Source organism: Podarcis pityusensis (genome assembly GCF_964106645.2).
Source record: "Podarcis pityusensis genome assembly, chromosome: W".
Classification (NCBI taxonomy): domain Eukaryota; kingdom Metazoa; phylum Chordata; class Lepidosauria; order Squamata; family Lacertidae; genus Podarcis; species Podarcis pityusensis.
The window spans coordinates 18894544-18910168 of record NC_138045.1 but is presented as its reverse complement, the minus strand read 5'-3'; the positions used below and the strand labels follow the sequence as shown (position 1 = coordinate 18910168).

Here is a 15625-nt window from a genome sequence, read left to right as displayed (position 1 = left end):
TAAGGTCCTGGAGTGGCCTAGCCAGTCTCCAGACCTTAATCCAATTGAAAATCTGTGGAGGGAGATGAAGGTTTGAGTAGCTACTGTAAGTATATATTCCGCTAGTACATGACCGGCAGATGAAAAATCAGAGTCCCTCTTTTGGAATTTTTGTTAGTACATCTCCATTTTTGCTTTATTTGATTCTTTTTTTCTCTTCTCTCTCCTTATCTCTATTATTTCTTTCACTTTCTCTTTTGCTCCCCCCCCCTCAATTTTTTTGTATTGTGTGTGGTGCCCGACTCAGGGTTAAGGGGTGGTTAACATGCAAATGAAGGTGAGGATTAGCTGATGAAGGACCCTGCATGAGAGGCAGGGAAGGGAAGGCGGGAGAATAGGAGAAGAAAGAAAAGCTCCCAGGTGAGGGCTGGGAGGGTTCACCTTTCTCTGTTATGATTGATTGATTGATTGATTGAAGCTAAGATCTACCTGTGAAGGATGACTTTATATTCTTTCCCCCTTTTCTTTCTTGATTCTTTGTTTTTGTTTAGATTAGGTTGTTCTTTTATTGTAATATAGTATGAAAAGTCTTAATAATTTTTTTTTAAAAGAAGAAAAAGAAAAGGCGATCTTGCAACACTGTGTAACACACAATGCAGTGTTGAGGATTTAAGAAAAACAACAGCAAAATTAATGTTGTTCAGTTTACAGGTGTAAAGGGGTGGGGGGAAAGTAACTCCCCAGTCAGTGAGAGGTTGCAATGTTTTGAAAACATAATTTTGTTACCTTTCAGAACTTAGAGCAACAGAACTATAGCAGAAGAAAGGACGCCAAGGGTCATCTAGTCCAACCTGCTGCAATGCAGGAATCACAGCTAAAGAATCCCTAGCAGATGGCCATCCAATGGCTGTTTAAAAATCTCCAACAAAGGAGTCCACCACTTTCTAAGGCAGTCTGTTCCACTGTCCAACAGCTCTAAACATCAGGAAGTTCTTCCTAAAGTTTAGGAGGAATCTCCTTCCTTGTAATTTGAATCCATTGATTTGGGCCCTACCCCTCTGGAGCAGCAGAAAAGTGTGGGGCGGGGGGGGGGGGGCTGTAGCCCAGGGCACATAATTTTCAGGGGGTGCAAACTAGACCCCCTCTCCACAGGGATCCCCATCCTGTCCTGCCTGCCACTGGGGGTTTCTGGGCCCCAGCACCTGACCTGGTCTTGCCCCTCACTGAATGGCCATCGGGCCAGTGTTGGGAGGATGCACCCACCAAGGGCAGTGTCGGGAGGCCGGGCTCCCCGCTGTCTGGATGGACAAGTGGCACAGCACAGCCCTGTGAACACTCCATGACCCACGCCTGCCCGGCGGCATCAGCAGTAAGGGCTGGACTGGTGCAGCAGGTTTTGTTCACCCTCTGCACCCCGCCCTACCTGGCACACATGTGCGCACATGTGCATGCCCTGGGCACTGACAAACAGCACAATGCTGCTGACCAGAAGAAGGTGGGGTGTGACCAGGCTGAGGCTGGAGCTGTGTGTGGTGGAAGAGAAGTCAGCTTCGTGTTTTCGCCCAGCATTCCAGAGCTTGTGGAAGAGGGAAAAGGCCTGGGCACAGCAGAGCTGCTTCTCCTTAGTTTGTGCTTTCCCAGAAGTGAAGGATGGAAATGCAGAGCCATGAGTCTGAATGTGGAGGAGGCGAAGTTGAAGCAATGCAGCTGTCAGCTGTGAGGAGGGGAGAGCAAGATCAGAGGGGAAAGACACGGAGGAATGACTGAATAGCTGCCAAACCTGCACAGGTCCTGAGCCTGAGCAGCAGCAGTGAAGAGGAGCAGGAGGACACCAAAGAAGCCATGGAGGACAGTATGGAGGAGGCAGAGAGAAGATGAAGGAGGGGTGAGAAGTTCAGAAGCCAGAGAGTTAGTCCCCCAAGAGAGTGCAGGTTTATTATTCTGCAGAGAGATTGGATCGTGGCCTCCAGTGGCTGAAGATGGAGCACCTACCTGCAGAGAACAGAGGCAGTAGGTGATCAAGCTGCAGGGAGCTGGCTTGGAGGAGCATTTGCAATGCCTGAAGGACACACTATGAGGGTGGGAGGTCCTCCTCTGAAAGAAACACTTGAGTGTTAAAGGAAAGGAGCATATCCTGGAGTTGGGTCTGAGCCTCATCCAGCCAGTGCGGGAACTGCAGCAGAGAGGCAGATACACTGGAATAGGAGCCAAGGACACAAGAACAGGCCCTGCTTGGCTCCTCCACCAGCCATCCCCAGCCCAAGGGAAAGCAGACTGCAGGGTGGATGGAAGCACATAGTGCAGTGCCATGGAGAGGCCAGCCTGACCTGGCCAAAGAGATGAAAGAGAAGGCAGCCATGGATGATAGCCTTCTGAGAGATGCCACAGAGCAAGTTTCTTGGAGCAGGAAAACACGAGGCTGAAACCCAAGAATCCACAAGAACGGCAGGACCAGCCCCGGGGGCAGACAGGCACACTGCAGTTGTCAGGGGAGCAGGTCTCTCCCAGGGGACAGGTAATGGGGAAGCAACACAGCAAGGAGAAAGGGGGTGGCAACAAGGAGGGCAACTTGCTGTGTGAGGTAGCCAGCCAGCAGTGGCAGAAGGAGCCAAGGAGGTGCCACAGGAGGAGGAAGTGGCACAAGAGGAAGCGGGAAGTGGGGCATCTGGAAAGGGGAGTTGGAGCTGGTAAGTACAGTGGAGCTGTTGCTATATACCTCCATTTTGCTCATTGCCTCCCTATAGGAGAGGCCACCCTGTTGGGAGATTCCATTCCACCTTTAGTTGCAGACATGGGATTGTTACGTGTCATATGTCTGTTTACATTCCAACACAGTTTGCTGGCATAAGTGGAGCTTCCACTGTATTGCTTTTGTTTTGACTCTCCGAGAAGACGGGAAGGAGAGACAACATGTTTCTTTGTCTTGATTTATGATTAATAAATCCGTAGTTTTTAGTAGGTATCCACAAGCCTCAGCCTCTTCTGTTGCGCAGTTCACATTGCTGAGTATAGTGTGCTCAAGTCTGGGAGGCTTGAGTCACTGATTTGTTGGAGCCAGAGGTTGATGGATCTTCGCAGCGGCACGGCTGAGAAGGAGACGATCCAACTGGGGGCTAGCCAGCTGGCCTTTTGACCCCCGGAGGCCGACAACAAGGCTTTACACAAGAGTAGGACTGCTGTTGGCTGCTGCAGCGTTCCAGGAAGGAAAGAGGTAATGTGGATCGTACTTTGGCCGTGACGGCAGGGAGGCTTTGAAGTCCGTGCCAGGCAATTAAAGCCGAGAAAGGCAGGCACTCCTGATTTATGAGCTGCCAGATAACAGACTGTAATTGACTATTTTCCTGGCTGAAAGAAAGAGGAGGAAAATGGATCCTTTGCAGGATGCATTGGGGAGCACCCAATGTCCCCAGTTAAATGAGGGGAATTATCAGACCTGGGCTGTCTATTGCCAGGCTTTGCTGAGGGCTGCAGTGTGGCACACGGTCACAGATGATGCACCTGCTCCAGTGACGGCAGAATGGTCTGCTGCTGATTCAAAGACCATGGGCGTGATCCTCCTGTCTGTGTCTCTGGAGGAATTGATAACACTGGCTGGCAAGACTACATTGATTTTTATGCAGTATTTGACTGTGTTCTTTCCTTTTGGTTTTGAGAAAGAGAGGGGGAAGAGAGAGATATTTAGTGGCAATAGAAAATTTGATATTTTGTTTTTTCTCTGACTCTCTCCCTTTATTTCTTGTAGTGGGTGATAAAATATTTGATGTGAGATGGCGGGGGGTGGGGGGTGGGGGAACCAACCTCGACTCCAGCTACAGTGCAGGGGAGAAGGGCCTCAACTCAGGAATTAGATCCTAAGTCTGAGATTGCAGAACTGATTTCAGAATTAAGGAAGGATTTAACTAAGGAAATAAGGGAGAATGCCAAAACATTGGCATCCCAAATGGATCAGAATGCAAAATTGGTTTTAGACTTGACAGGACAAATTAAAGAACCACAGAACTGGGACTATCAGTACAGGATCTCAAAACTAAAACACAGGAACAAGAAGAAAAAAACAAAGAAGGTACAGACTATGGGGAGGGACTTGAAAAGGGACCAGGAAAAATTAAGAGAGGAGATGGTGGTGGTGGTGGCTAATGCCTCCCAGGAAGCAACCTGCGACATGATAGTGGTTTTAGAAATGAGACAGAAAGAAATGATTCTCCGTTTTCAATGAATCCCAGAGAAACCAGAAGAAGATTATTAAGGAGTTGTATGACTGGTTAGAAGTACCGCGAGAATTGATCAAAAATTTGATTGATAGAATTTTCAAGTTTTGCAAAGACAAAAAAGTTACCAGAAGACTGTCTGGTAATTTTTAATTCACGTCCAGTTAAAGACAGAATAAAACAAATGAATTATCAAAGCAGGCTACAGACAGGAGGAAAAAACATTATTCTAAAGGAGATTCCAACACGCCTTCTTAAAAAACGAGCTAATTAAAAATTCTAGACAGACGCTCTGAGAAACAAATACCATACAGATGGGAATTCCCAGAAGGAATCTCATTTACCTATAAAAGTAAGAAACAAAGATGTCAGGGATTGGTTTGCAGGGGAGGGGGGAGAGACAGGAATGTACAGAGAGCCTCCCCCTCTGCTGAGCAGCTGTACTTCGTCAGAATCGGGGGAGGAGAAGCTTTCAGGAGACATGGAAGATGAGAGAGGGAGGAACCCAAAGGCTGCTACCAAAGAGAGAAAGGAGCAGGGACTTCCGGGTTAGTGCCTCTGGCAATGGCGGATTTCCTCTGATCGGGAGGAATCCGCTTCGTGAGAATTAGGGTCTGGACCGCCGCGGAGAGGCGGAGACCCATTAAAAACCACAGGCGGGAGAAGCCTGTGGACATGGGATTCGGCTGGCACCTTACGCGCCTCCCCTACTCGCGGGGAAACCCGGTTTCGGGGATCCGGAGCAACGTGGGGTGAATGGCACGGTGCTTTGAATCGGCTGCTTTTTTCACGGAGTGAAGCCGCATTGCTGTTGCCAGAGAGCGCTGACTTTTTCCTGTGGACAATTGGATTTTAAACAACTGCCCGTGAGTAGAACGGAAAATTGGACTATGAAATTTCTTAATTTGGCACCGAAGCGGGAAGGTCTAAACAGGAAGTCCGCCTTCCGTTTTTGTAAATAGATTGAAGCAAAGACATTGCAAGCTAGAGTCTGGAAAGTCGTCTGTAAAGGATTAAATTTCCATCATTTAAAATCACTAAACCCCCTTGGAAGCAGGAGAAGAGGGGGGAATCTTTTTAGACTGTTTAAAGAAAGATAAATTTCCACCGTCTTGAACCTGGGAGCGGGGTGTCAGGACGGACGTTTTGGGGAAGTTCATTGACTGTGGACAAACGTTTTTGACAGATAGTTAAAAAAGAGAAACATATTGATTCCAATGTTCCCTTTTGCACTTAAAAGGAACAAAATATCTGAAAAAGGAAAGGAACTTTGTTGCTAGATCTGCTTTTAAAAAGACGGATACAAATAGAAATTGTTTCCCCTAGAGGGAGCTTGTGAAACTGTTATTAGAGTCGATCTGGGGAGCTTTGCAGCTGTAGAGATTAAAGATCGTGGGACCAGACTTTGACCTTGAACAAGAATGTGCCTAGAACAAGCGATAGTGCTTGCTCTTTGCAAGACAAGTGCTTTACTGGAACAGCTACATGAGAAGATGGATTTGATGACTGTTGCAGTCGGAAATTTTGGACAAACAGTGAATACCTATATAGAACCCACTCAGGAATTAATCCAGGAATGTGCTTTGACAGATCAAGTGGTGAAGAAGATAAAGGAGGAGGTTGTTGCTGAACCCCAAGTAGCAGAAATGGAGAGAGCTGCGGCCCTGCAGGAACATAAGCTGTTGGGTCTGACAAATGAATCTGGAGAAAGTCAGATTTGGAGAGATGGAAAGAAAACTTCCCTTCAGAGTTCTGTTTGGCTTGGAGATGGGAAGTTGGATAGATCCCCCTATGCAGGGATGTTTTGACCTTTCGAATTTGGCTTTGGGCCAGGGGGGGTTGGGAGTTGTGGGGGCCCTTAACTTTGGAGGGAATTTGAAACATGCCTCTAAATATCATATGGATTTCAGTGTCGACTATGGAGAATGGGCTGACTTGTCGAGAAGGGACAAAGATATTGTCAAGCTGGAGTCTCCCCGAGAGAAAGGAAGGAAATTAAGAATAAGATCAGCAGAAGACAAAGTAAAGTACAGGTACAAACATGAAGAAGACTTGCGGAAGGGACATGGAAAAGACTTAAGAGCCTCGGATAGAAGGTCACCAGGTTGATGGACTAGAAGGATGGGATAGAAAGGACTGACAAAACCCGAGACCAGGAAGAAGAGACGATGGATGAAGATTGGAAGAAAGTTTTAAAAATTTATTTAGAAAATCATTATAAAATTAATGAGTACTAGAAAAATGTTGGAATGAAATTATTTGGCTTTAGTAAAAATGTTAAAAAGAATTATGTAAGAATATGTTATGCTTAAAAGAATTAGGTATAAATAAGACTTAAGTTTTAAGCTTTAGGGTTTTTTATGGTAAGATAAGGTTAAAATAGATTAAGGTAATTTAATGACAGAATATTGTGAAAGATGGAAAGGATTTGCTGAGATAATTAATAACTAGAATACAAAAAAGGGAGGTGTGAGGAGGTCGATGAAATAAGTTAATGGAAAATAAGGATTTGGGAATATTGGATTTGTTTTTATTTTTTTTGTTTATTTTTGTTTTTTGATTTTGATGTATTGTGTGTTGTTTTTTTCTTTGACTGGTTTTTATTGACTTGTATCGCTCAATTGTTATTTTTGTCTACCTTTTTCTTTCTTTTTCTTTTTCTCTTGTTTTTTTTCTTTCTTTCTCTGTAATTTTAAATTGTCAATAAATATTATTATTTTTTTTTAAAAAAGAGAAAGGAGCAGTTTCCGTCGCTTAGTTTTCCACGTAAGGAAAGAAAAGAAGGGGGGGCTTCCGGGGTTTTTCTGCTGGGGGGGGAGAAACCAGCGTGGACCACTTCCGGATTCTGCTAGCGATTGAGGCAGACATGCTTTTGAAACCTCTGCACTGTACATAGTTTTGTACTCAATAAATCCTCTAAAAGACAGGCTGGAGTCCCGGGCTGTTATCTCCGCAAGCAGCCACATTCTTTTCTGACACAAAGATGCAGAGATACAAATGAGGCACAAAAGTTTTGGAGAAACTATAAAAAAGAACTAGGAGATGGGAAGCCTGTGACAGAAGGAGAGGGAGAGGGAGAAGAAACTCCTCAGGATATTACTGATAAACAGGAAGAAGTGAAAGAGAACTAAGACTCATAATTAAGTAGGTATATAAAATTTTAAAATAGACAGAATGGCGGACCTAAAAATATTGACTTGGAATGTAAATGGTTTAAATAGCAAAGCAAAAAGAAATAAAATATAACACGTATTACGGAAACAAAATTTAGATATAATTTGTTTACAAGAGACACATGTTGCTAAAAGACATAGAAGAGTCTTGATAAACAAAAGGATTGGATTGGAATTTATAACATCAGATACTACAAAGAAAAGAGGAGTTGTACTATATAGTAAACCCACACTAGACCCAAAACAATTATTTAAGTATGACAAGGGAAGAATGATTGCAGTACAAATAACGGCACAAGGTGAGAAAATAGTTTTAGTTGAAATATATGCACCGAATAAGAAAAAAATGGAATTTTATAAAATGTTAGAAAACAATCTGTTGGAATATATGGATCAGAAGATTATACTAATGGGAGATACAAATGGGGTAGTCTCTCTAGAGATGGATAGAACAATAAGGAAAACTGATTCAAAGGAAGGGAGACTACTTGTAACATTTTTCAAAATGGTGGAGAATTTAAATTTAGTAGATATATGGAGATTTAAACACCCACTGGACAGGAAATACACCTTTTTTCCCTCAGAAGTACACTGATCTAGTGGAAGAATCGACTCGGTTTTGATCTCTAAATAATTATCAATATTGGCTAAAAAAGTAGAGATACAACCAAGAACGCTTTTGGGCCACAATTCAATAATCCTTGAATTAAAAGGAGAGAAAAATACCCCATTTAAATGGAGATTAAATGAATAATTATTAGATAACCAGAATATTACACAAAAAGACGAAAAAGCCCTGAAAGATTATTTTGAATTAAATTTAAATCAAGAAAATGATAAGAGGACAATTTGGGATGCCAGTAAGGCGGTAATGAGAGGTTTCTTTATTCAACAAAATGCTTATCAGAAAAAAGTTAGAGAAGAAAATAGAGGTATTGGAGGATTAAAAATAAGAAAGAATTAATTAAAAAAACTGGAAAAGAATCAACAAACAGGCAATAAAAATGTTACAAACACAATATTCAATGATAATTAACTAGGAAGTAGAGTGGAAAATAAAAAGGATGAAACAGATTTTTTTTTAATATGCTAATAAGCCAGGTAAATTACTGGCATGGCAATTTAGGAAAAAACAGGGCATAAATTTAATAAACAAATTAAATATAGAGAGGAAGGTAACTGACAGTCTGAAAGATATAAAACAACTTGTAAGATATTACACGGATCTATACCAAGCCAGTCCTGAAAAGAAAGAGGAAATTGAAGAATATTTAGAACAAAATTACCACAAATTACAAAATAAAAATTGGTTTTACTAAATGCAACAATAACGAGATCTGAGGTGCTAAATGCAATTAAGCAAGTTAAGACAGGTAAAACGCCATGGCCTGACAGTTTGTCAGCAAAATATTATTAAAAATTGCAGAATTTACTGGTACAACCGTTGAAAGACGTAATGAATGAGATTTTAAATGTAAGTAAAATACCAGAGAATGGGAAAGAGGCCTTTATCACACAGATCCCAAAGCAAGATGCAGATCTACTTTTAGTAAAAAATTGTAGGCCAATTTCTTTATTTAATAATCATTGCAAATTATTTGCTAATATATTGGCCAATCGATTGAAAAGAGTTTTGGTAGAAATATTTAATCACAATCATGCTGGTTTCCTACTAGGACGCTAGATGAAGGATAATATAAGAATTATAATTGATATCATAGAATACCTGGAGGTCATGAATGAGAAGCAAGCGGTTTTAATGTTTATAAATGAAGAAAAGGCCTTTGATAATAGTTCATGGGCCTTCATGAAGAAGATGATAGAAATGATGAATTTTGGGGAGGCTTTTGTGTCAGGTTTGGTGTCTCTCCCACACACGGCAGATAATTATTTCAGATTTATTGGTCAATTACAAATGCCCTGGTTGGAGCTCAGATAAAACATTCCTTGCTTGATGATCCAGTTGCTGAAACTGGGCTCCTCCTCTTCCGTCCCCAACAGGAAAGTCCCCACCTTCTCCTTCTCCCAGGCCCTCGCTTTTCTGCTAGCCTAGTTAATCTACAAGTCCCAGGCAATTCTACTCCCCCTATCTCTTCCTCTATGTCTGTTGTGTCATTATCAGAGCTTGCAAGCTGCATTCCTGCAAGCTGTGCCTCCCTGTCTTGCTCTCTGTATACAGGGGTCAAATACTGCTGCTAACTGCTTCTCCCCCCTCCCTTAGGAATTCTCTCTCTTCTTCTGCTGTGTCTGCCTCTTCTCCGCTTGTCAGTAATGGAACGTTTCTGACATTTTGGTAGAGGCATTGAGGCAATTTATTCAGGTAGGCCATGCTGATTGTGAATACAGTGGTACCTCGGGTTAAGTACTTAATTCATTCCGGAGGTCCGTTCTTAACCTGAAACTGTTCTCAACCTGAAGCACCACTTTAGCTAATGGGGCCTCCTGCTGCTGCCGCGCCGCCGGAGCATGATTTCTGTTCTTATCCTGAAGCAAAGCTCTTAACCTGAAGCACTATTTCTGGGTTAGCGGAGTCTGTAACCTGAAGCGTATGTAACCTGAAGCGGATGTAACCTGAGGTACCACTGTAATGGGATTACGGGAAAATGTAAAATAGCAAAGGGGAAAAGGCAGGGTTGCCCCCTGTCACCATTATTATTTATTTTGGTATTAGAAACCATGTTTTGCCAAGAATGTTATTGCCAAGAATGTCAATCCTGGTGATAGGCGGTACTGAATGTTTTAAAGAATGGCAAAAAGATATTTCTAGATTCATCTGGCAGGGGAAGAATGAAAGGATAAAATATAAACTATTATCAGATGCTAAAGAGAGTGGGGATTTCACCTCGCCAGATTTGAAATTATATTATGAGGCATCCTGCATTTGCTGGATCCGGGAATGGATAATATTGAAAAATGGAGATATTTTAGATCTAGAAGGACATGATAATAGATTTGGATGGCATGCATATTTACGGTATGAAAAAGCAAAAGTACACAAGTACACAAAGGATTTCAGAATCATAAAGAAGAAAATCAATTTTTAGGGTATGGGAGAAGTATAAAGATTTATTAGAACAAAAAACACCATGGTGACTCTCCCTGTTAGAAGCAATATCTTTGAAAAAATTGAACATCAGTGCTAATTGGCCGACATATAGAGAGCTGTTAATCAAAGTAGAAAATCAGGTAAAATTAAAAGACTTTAAAGAGATAAGGGAACTGGTAACATACCCGTTACAGTATCATCAATTAAATGATATTTTTAAGACAGATAAAAAGAAAGTTTTTAGTTATGAGTTATCAAGATTACAAAAAGATGTTTTAGAAAATAATATAAAATTATTGTCAAAAATGTATAATTTGCTCCTGGAATGGCATACAAAAGACAAACAGGTTAAATCTGTAATGATACACTGGGCAAAGGATTTGGGGCATAACATTCAGATTGCAGATTGGGAAAGGTTATGGAAAACAGATTTGAAATTTATGGCAAGTTGTACGCTGAAAGAAAATTATATGAAAATGATGTACCAGTGGTATTTTGACTCCTAGTACTTTTTATCATATGTGGTGGATGTGTAAAGTAATTAAAATTTTCTGGGAGATGATATACAGTCATACATTGGGTTACAGACGCTTCAGGTTGTTTGTTTTCGGGTTGCGCACCTCGCCGAACTCAGAAGTACTGGAACTGGTTACTTCCGGGTTTTGGCGCTCGCGCAGAAACACCAAATCACGACCCACGCGTGCACAGACGCGGCTCTGCGGGTTGCGAACACTGCGGGTTACAAACGTGCCCCCTGCACGGATCACGTTCACACCCCGAGCGTCCACTATATAATCAAATGAAAACATGTTTAAAATAATTTTGTTAAAAAAACCAAAAGCTTTCTTATTAAGAATTATAGGTACCGAGATTCCAAAGGTTTATGTACGTGACAACAGCCGCACAGATGCTACTAGTCCAGAGATGGAAGAAAGAGACAACCCCGACCAGAGAAGAATGGCAAACCAAGTTGATGGACTATGCAACAATGGCAAAATTAACTGGGAAACTCAGAAGTCAAGATGACAAGAACTTTAAAAAAGAATGGGGAAAATTTATAAGTTATGCATCAGACCACTGCAAGCAGCTAAAAACATTAGCAGGATTCTATGTGTGGGGTATAAATAATAAATTATTATTATTATTATTATTATTATTATTATTATTATTATATAACCACACTTTTAAAGTAATGGAAACTATGGATAATTTACAAGGATAAAAACTTGGATAAGTATTGATATGCAGTTGTAAATATTAACATTAGGACCCAGGGAAGGGATGAGGGGAAGTCAGGAGATTCAGAGTAATCTCGATATTTGGATTTTGAAATGTTTTTTTGTGGTGTGTTTATACTTTTGAAAATTAAATTAAAAAAATATTTTTAAAAATGAAATGTTAAGTTCATTAGCAGGATTAACTTAAACCAAACAGTTAAAATGAAACTTAAAAGGAAACCAAGGAGTAATTAATAATTGGATTAATGAAGAAAATGCAGTGTTATAAACTAGGGGAAAAAAGAAACCGCAAAAGGGGGGAAGTCAAAATATGTTTATTATAATATTGGATTTGTAAAAACTAAAAATTATATATATCTCAGATGAGCATGAAGCTGATGTTTATTATTCAAACTAATGTGTGAAAACACATCCAACATTTTTATACAGCAGTTAAATGTGCATGCAGTTTATGCATTTTTAAATACTACTTTAAGAAAAGGAAAAAGTTTATATTTTACCCTTACATTGTTTCAAGATGGAAAAGGGACAATCATCATATACTAAAGAAGGGCTGCTTTAAACCAAGTGCCCAATGGTATCACAAAGACCAGATACTTCCTTACAGTTTTCTGCACATCATACCAAACATCATGCAAAGAGTTCAGCAGCATTATTCTTAAAATTTCTATTCTTAAAATGGGCATGTTAAATCCCACTGAGAAAGTCCACTCTACTATGTACCCTCCTCCCCCGGTTACGTTGCTTTCATTTCCATCACTGGTAATAGAAAAGGTTTAATGGGATCAACAGGCCAAGTAGAACATCAAGTGTGCAGAAAAGAAAGAAAAAGACACATTGTGTATTTATGCAATATAGTTGTACTGGTTTGGATTCTCCTTGTCTCTTTCCATGTAGTCCCTGTCAATTAGCGACTCTATTCTCTTCTTAAGGTCAGTGGGCTGTGAAAGCAATTCAGGAAGTCAGTAATGATTTTTGAATATTTTTTGCATTAAAATATGTATATAATGATCATTCAGCTTTTACTTGATATCAGGCTCAACCCAATTCCTTCAAGTGGGTGTCACGGTTTGTAAACAGAAAGGGGTTAAGGGGATCATTCAGTTGTTTAGAGTGTGGTGCTGATAACACCAAAGTTGCAGGTTCAATCCCCCTATGAGGCAGTTGCATATTCCTGCATTGCAGGGGGTTGGACTAGATGATCCTCAGGGTACCTCCCAATTCTATGATTCCTAAGATTCACAACTCCATTCTATTTACATCACAAGTAGCTTCTTTGGATATGCACTCCACTATGTCCACGAAGTATTCCTATCCTGGAGGGCAAATTCTGACAACACACAGCATACAGGTACATGTTTTGAGTGCTTAAAATGACAGCCATCCTAATTTATTCTGTACTGGAATTCTTTATCATTGGCTGACTAAATCTTTTGAAGTTGCCTCATCGGACATTCTCAAAAACAAAACAATTTTTCACTTGAAAGTACTGTCACAATAAAAGTATTGTAGGAATAAATTACTGCCAACAAGTAAAGGAAGAACATCCATACCACACCTTTACTGGGAATTTCAGTTGGTTGTATACTTCAGACACAAGAAGATTGTGGCTCAAAGTCTTGCGCATTTTCATGATTCTCACAATTGCGGCATCAATTTGGTGTTGCCGATCCTGAAATACCCTCTCTGTAGTGCTTGCTTGTTCTTCTACCTGCAGGAGCAGGAATTTGGAAAAGAAAGTATATCAGAAATTGAAAAAGCCTGTCTTTGCCATCCCTCAAGTGAATGGATTAATTTCAATCAGTAGTGTAGTGTGGGCGTGGACAGGATTTTTGTTGGGGGTGGGCAGGACTTCTGTTGGGGGGGCTGAACTGACATGATTGGTCAGTTAGCTAAGTATTTATATTGTTTTACTTGATCTGGGGGGAGATGCCCCCCCCCCGTGGCTATGTCCATGTAGTGTAGTTAATTTGGGTTGAGTGGATGAAATGGTATTGGTGTTCTTGGGGTACTACTTCTGATAAGTAAGGCCCTCCCCTTAAAACCACATATGAGAGTCCTTGCTTGTCATCATCGTAAAGGGGGAAAGCATCCTTTAGACTCCATCCACCTCACCATTTCACTATGCAAACTTTTGAAATAAATGTACAGAGCCAGAGGCAATTATGCTGCTTAAGGTCACAGTCTTGTATCCTAAGACACCTACTTACAAACAAGCCATGTCTGTTCATCAAGGTCATCTTAAGAGGACTGTCTTTTGGTGTCCCCACCTACTGAGGTCAGGCAGGCTGAGGATTAGGCTCTCTGAGTAGGAGCACACTGGCTTTAGAGTAGGGTTTCCCAAACTTGGGTCTCCAGCTGTTGTTGGACTCCAACTCACATCATCCCTAGCTAGCAGGACCAGTGGTCAGGGATGATGGAAACTGTAGTCCAAAAACAGCTGGAGTGTCAAGTTTGGGAAACCATGCTTTAAAATACCCTTTCCATGACTGTGCCTATTCTCATGAGTTTTAAGAACCAGGTGAAAAAGTTTTAGTTTGTCCAGGTCTTTTCAATAGGATGCCATATTTTATTTAATGGATGCTTTTTGTAGTTGATTGTTCTTAGCCAAGTAAAAAGCAATACAATAAACAGGAGTTCTGCTAAATCAGACCAAAGGCCAGCTAGTCCAGCAATGTGATCTCACAGTGGCAAACTGGATGCCTCTGGGAAGCCCAAAGCAGGACATGAGCACAACAGCCTTCTACCATTCAGAGCCCTCTACTGGTATTCAGAGGCATACTGCCTATGCTACTAGAAGTAGTACATGGTTCTCATGCCATTGACAGTAGCCACTGGCAACCTTAGCCTCCATAAATTTTCTAATCCCCCTTTAAAGCCATCCAACTTGGTGACTTACCATTACATTGATTCAAAAGGCGTTTTACAGTTTTATGACCTTTATACCTTTTTAATGCTGTACTGTTTAATTGTAAGCTGTCTTGAAAAGAAATTTCATTTAAAAGCAAGATTAAAAAAGATTTCCACAAAAGAAAGTCAATTTGGGGTCAATGGGAAGGCTACACATTTTACGATGTGTAAGGTCAGATCACTTCCTGGTGCAACTGGACATCTCAGAGACTCTTCCCCTCTGCAGGGAGGTGGAACCTATTCGGATGTTCCGCCCCCGCCACTTAATGGATCCAAATAGCTTCCAGAGAGTGGTAGGGGATGTTTTATCCCATGTTGATGGCCTTTCAGCTGATTTCCTGGTGACCTACTGGAATGCAGAGTTAACCAGGGCTATTGACTGTCTGGTTCCGAAGCGCCCTCTCCGATTGCATGGAGCCCGGACAGCCCTGTTGTTTCCCCCAGAGCTGAGGGCGATAAAACAATCATTCAGATGGCTAGAGTACCGGTGGCGGAAAACTCATTCTGAATCAGACCGGACACAGGTTAGAGCTCAACACTGAGCCTACCAAGTGGTTATGGTGACGTCGAATAGGACCTTCTTCACCCCCTCTATTGCATCTGCAGAAAACAGGAGCAGGAGACTCTTTCAGGTGGTTCACAATCTATCAGAACCACCTTCGTCATCGGGCCAGGTAGGGAACCCAGGATCTCCTGCAATGCTTTTGCAAAGTTTTTTGCAGATAAAGTCGCTCAGATTCGGAAGGAGGTAGACTCCACCGTGGAAGCAGGGCCGAGGTGGGAGATTGCTGGAGTCCTGTCTAGTCATGTTATATGGGAACAATTCCAATCTGTTACCTCCAAGGATGTGGACAGGCTGCTTGGACGAGTGAAACCAACCACCTGTGAGAGCCAGTGTGGTGTAGTGGTTAAGAGCGGTAGTCTCATAATCTGGGGAACCGGGTTCGCGTCTCCGCTCCTCCACATGCAGCTGCTGGGTGACCTTGGGCCAGTCACACTTCTTTGAAGTCTCTCAGCCCCACTCACCTCACAGAGTGTTTGTTGTGGGGAGGAAGGGAAAGGAGAATGTTA

At 41.7% G+C, this 15625-nt stretch overlaps 1 protein-coding gene across 2 annotated transcripts in view; it reads right to left on the bottom strand.

Annotated features, from left to right (window-relative positions):
- Positions 1 to 11943: 11943 nt before the first annotated feature.
- The window catches only part of LOC308467737 (cullin-4B), a 120532-nt gene continuing 116850 nt past the window's right edge, over positions 11944 to 15625 (bottom strand). For both annotated transcript variants that reach the window (XM_080989432.1, XM_080989433.1), the window contains 2 exons: positions 13203 to 13355; positions 11944 to 12585 (listed from right to left, as the gene is read on the bottom strand). In XM_080989432.1, the coding sequence (XP_080845558.1) occupies positions 12490 to 12585; positions 13203 to 13355 (249 nt within the window). In that variant the 3' untranslated portion in view covers positions 11944 to 12489. The remainder of the gene's footprint in view (positions 12586 to 13202; positions 13356 to 15625) is intronic.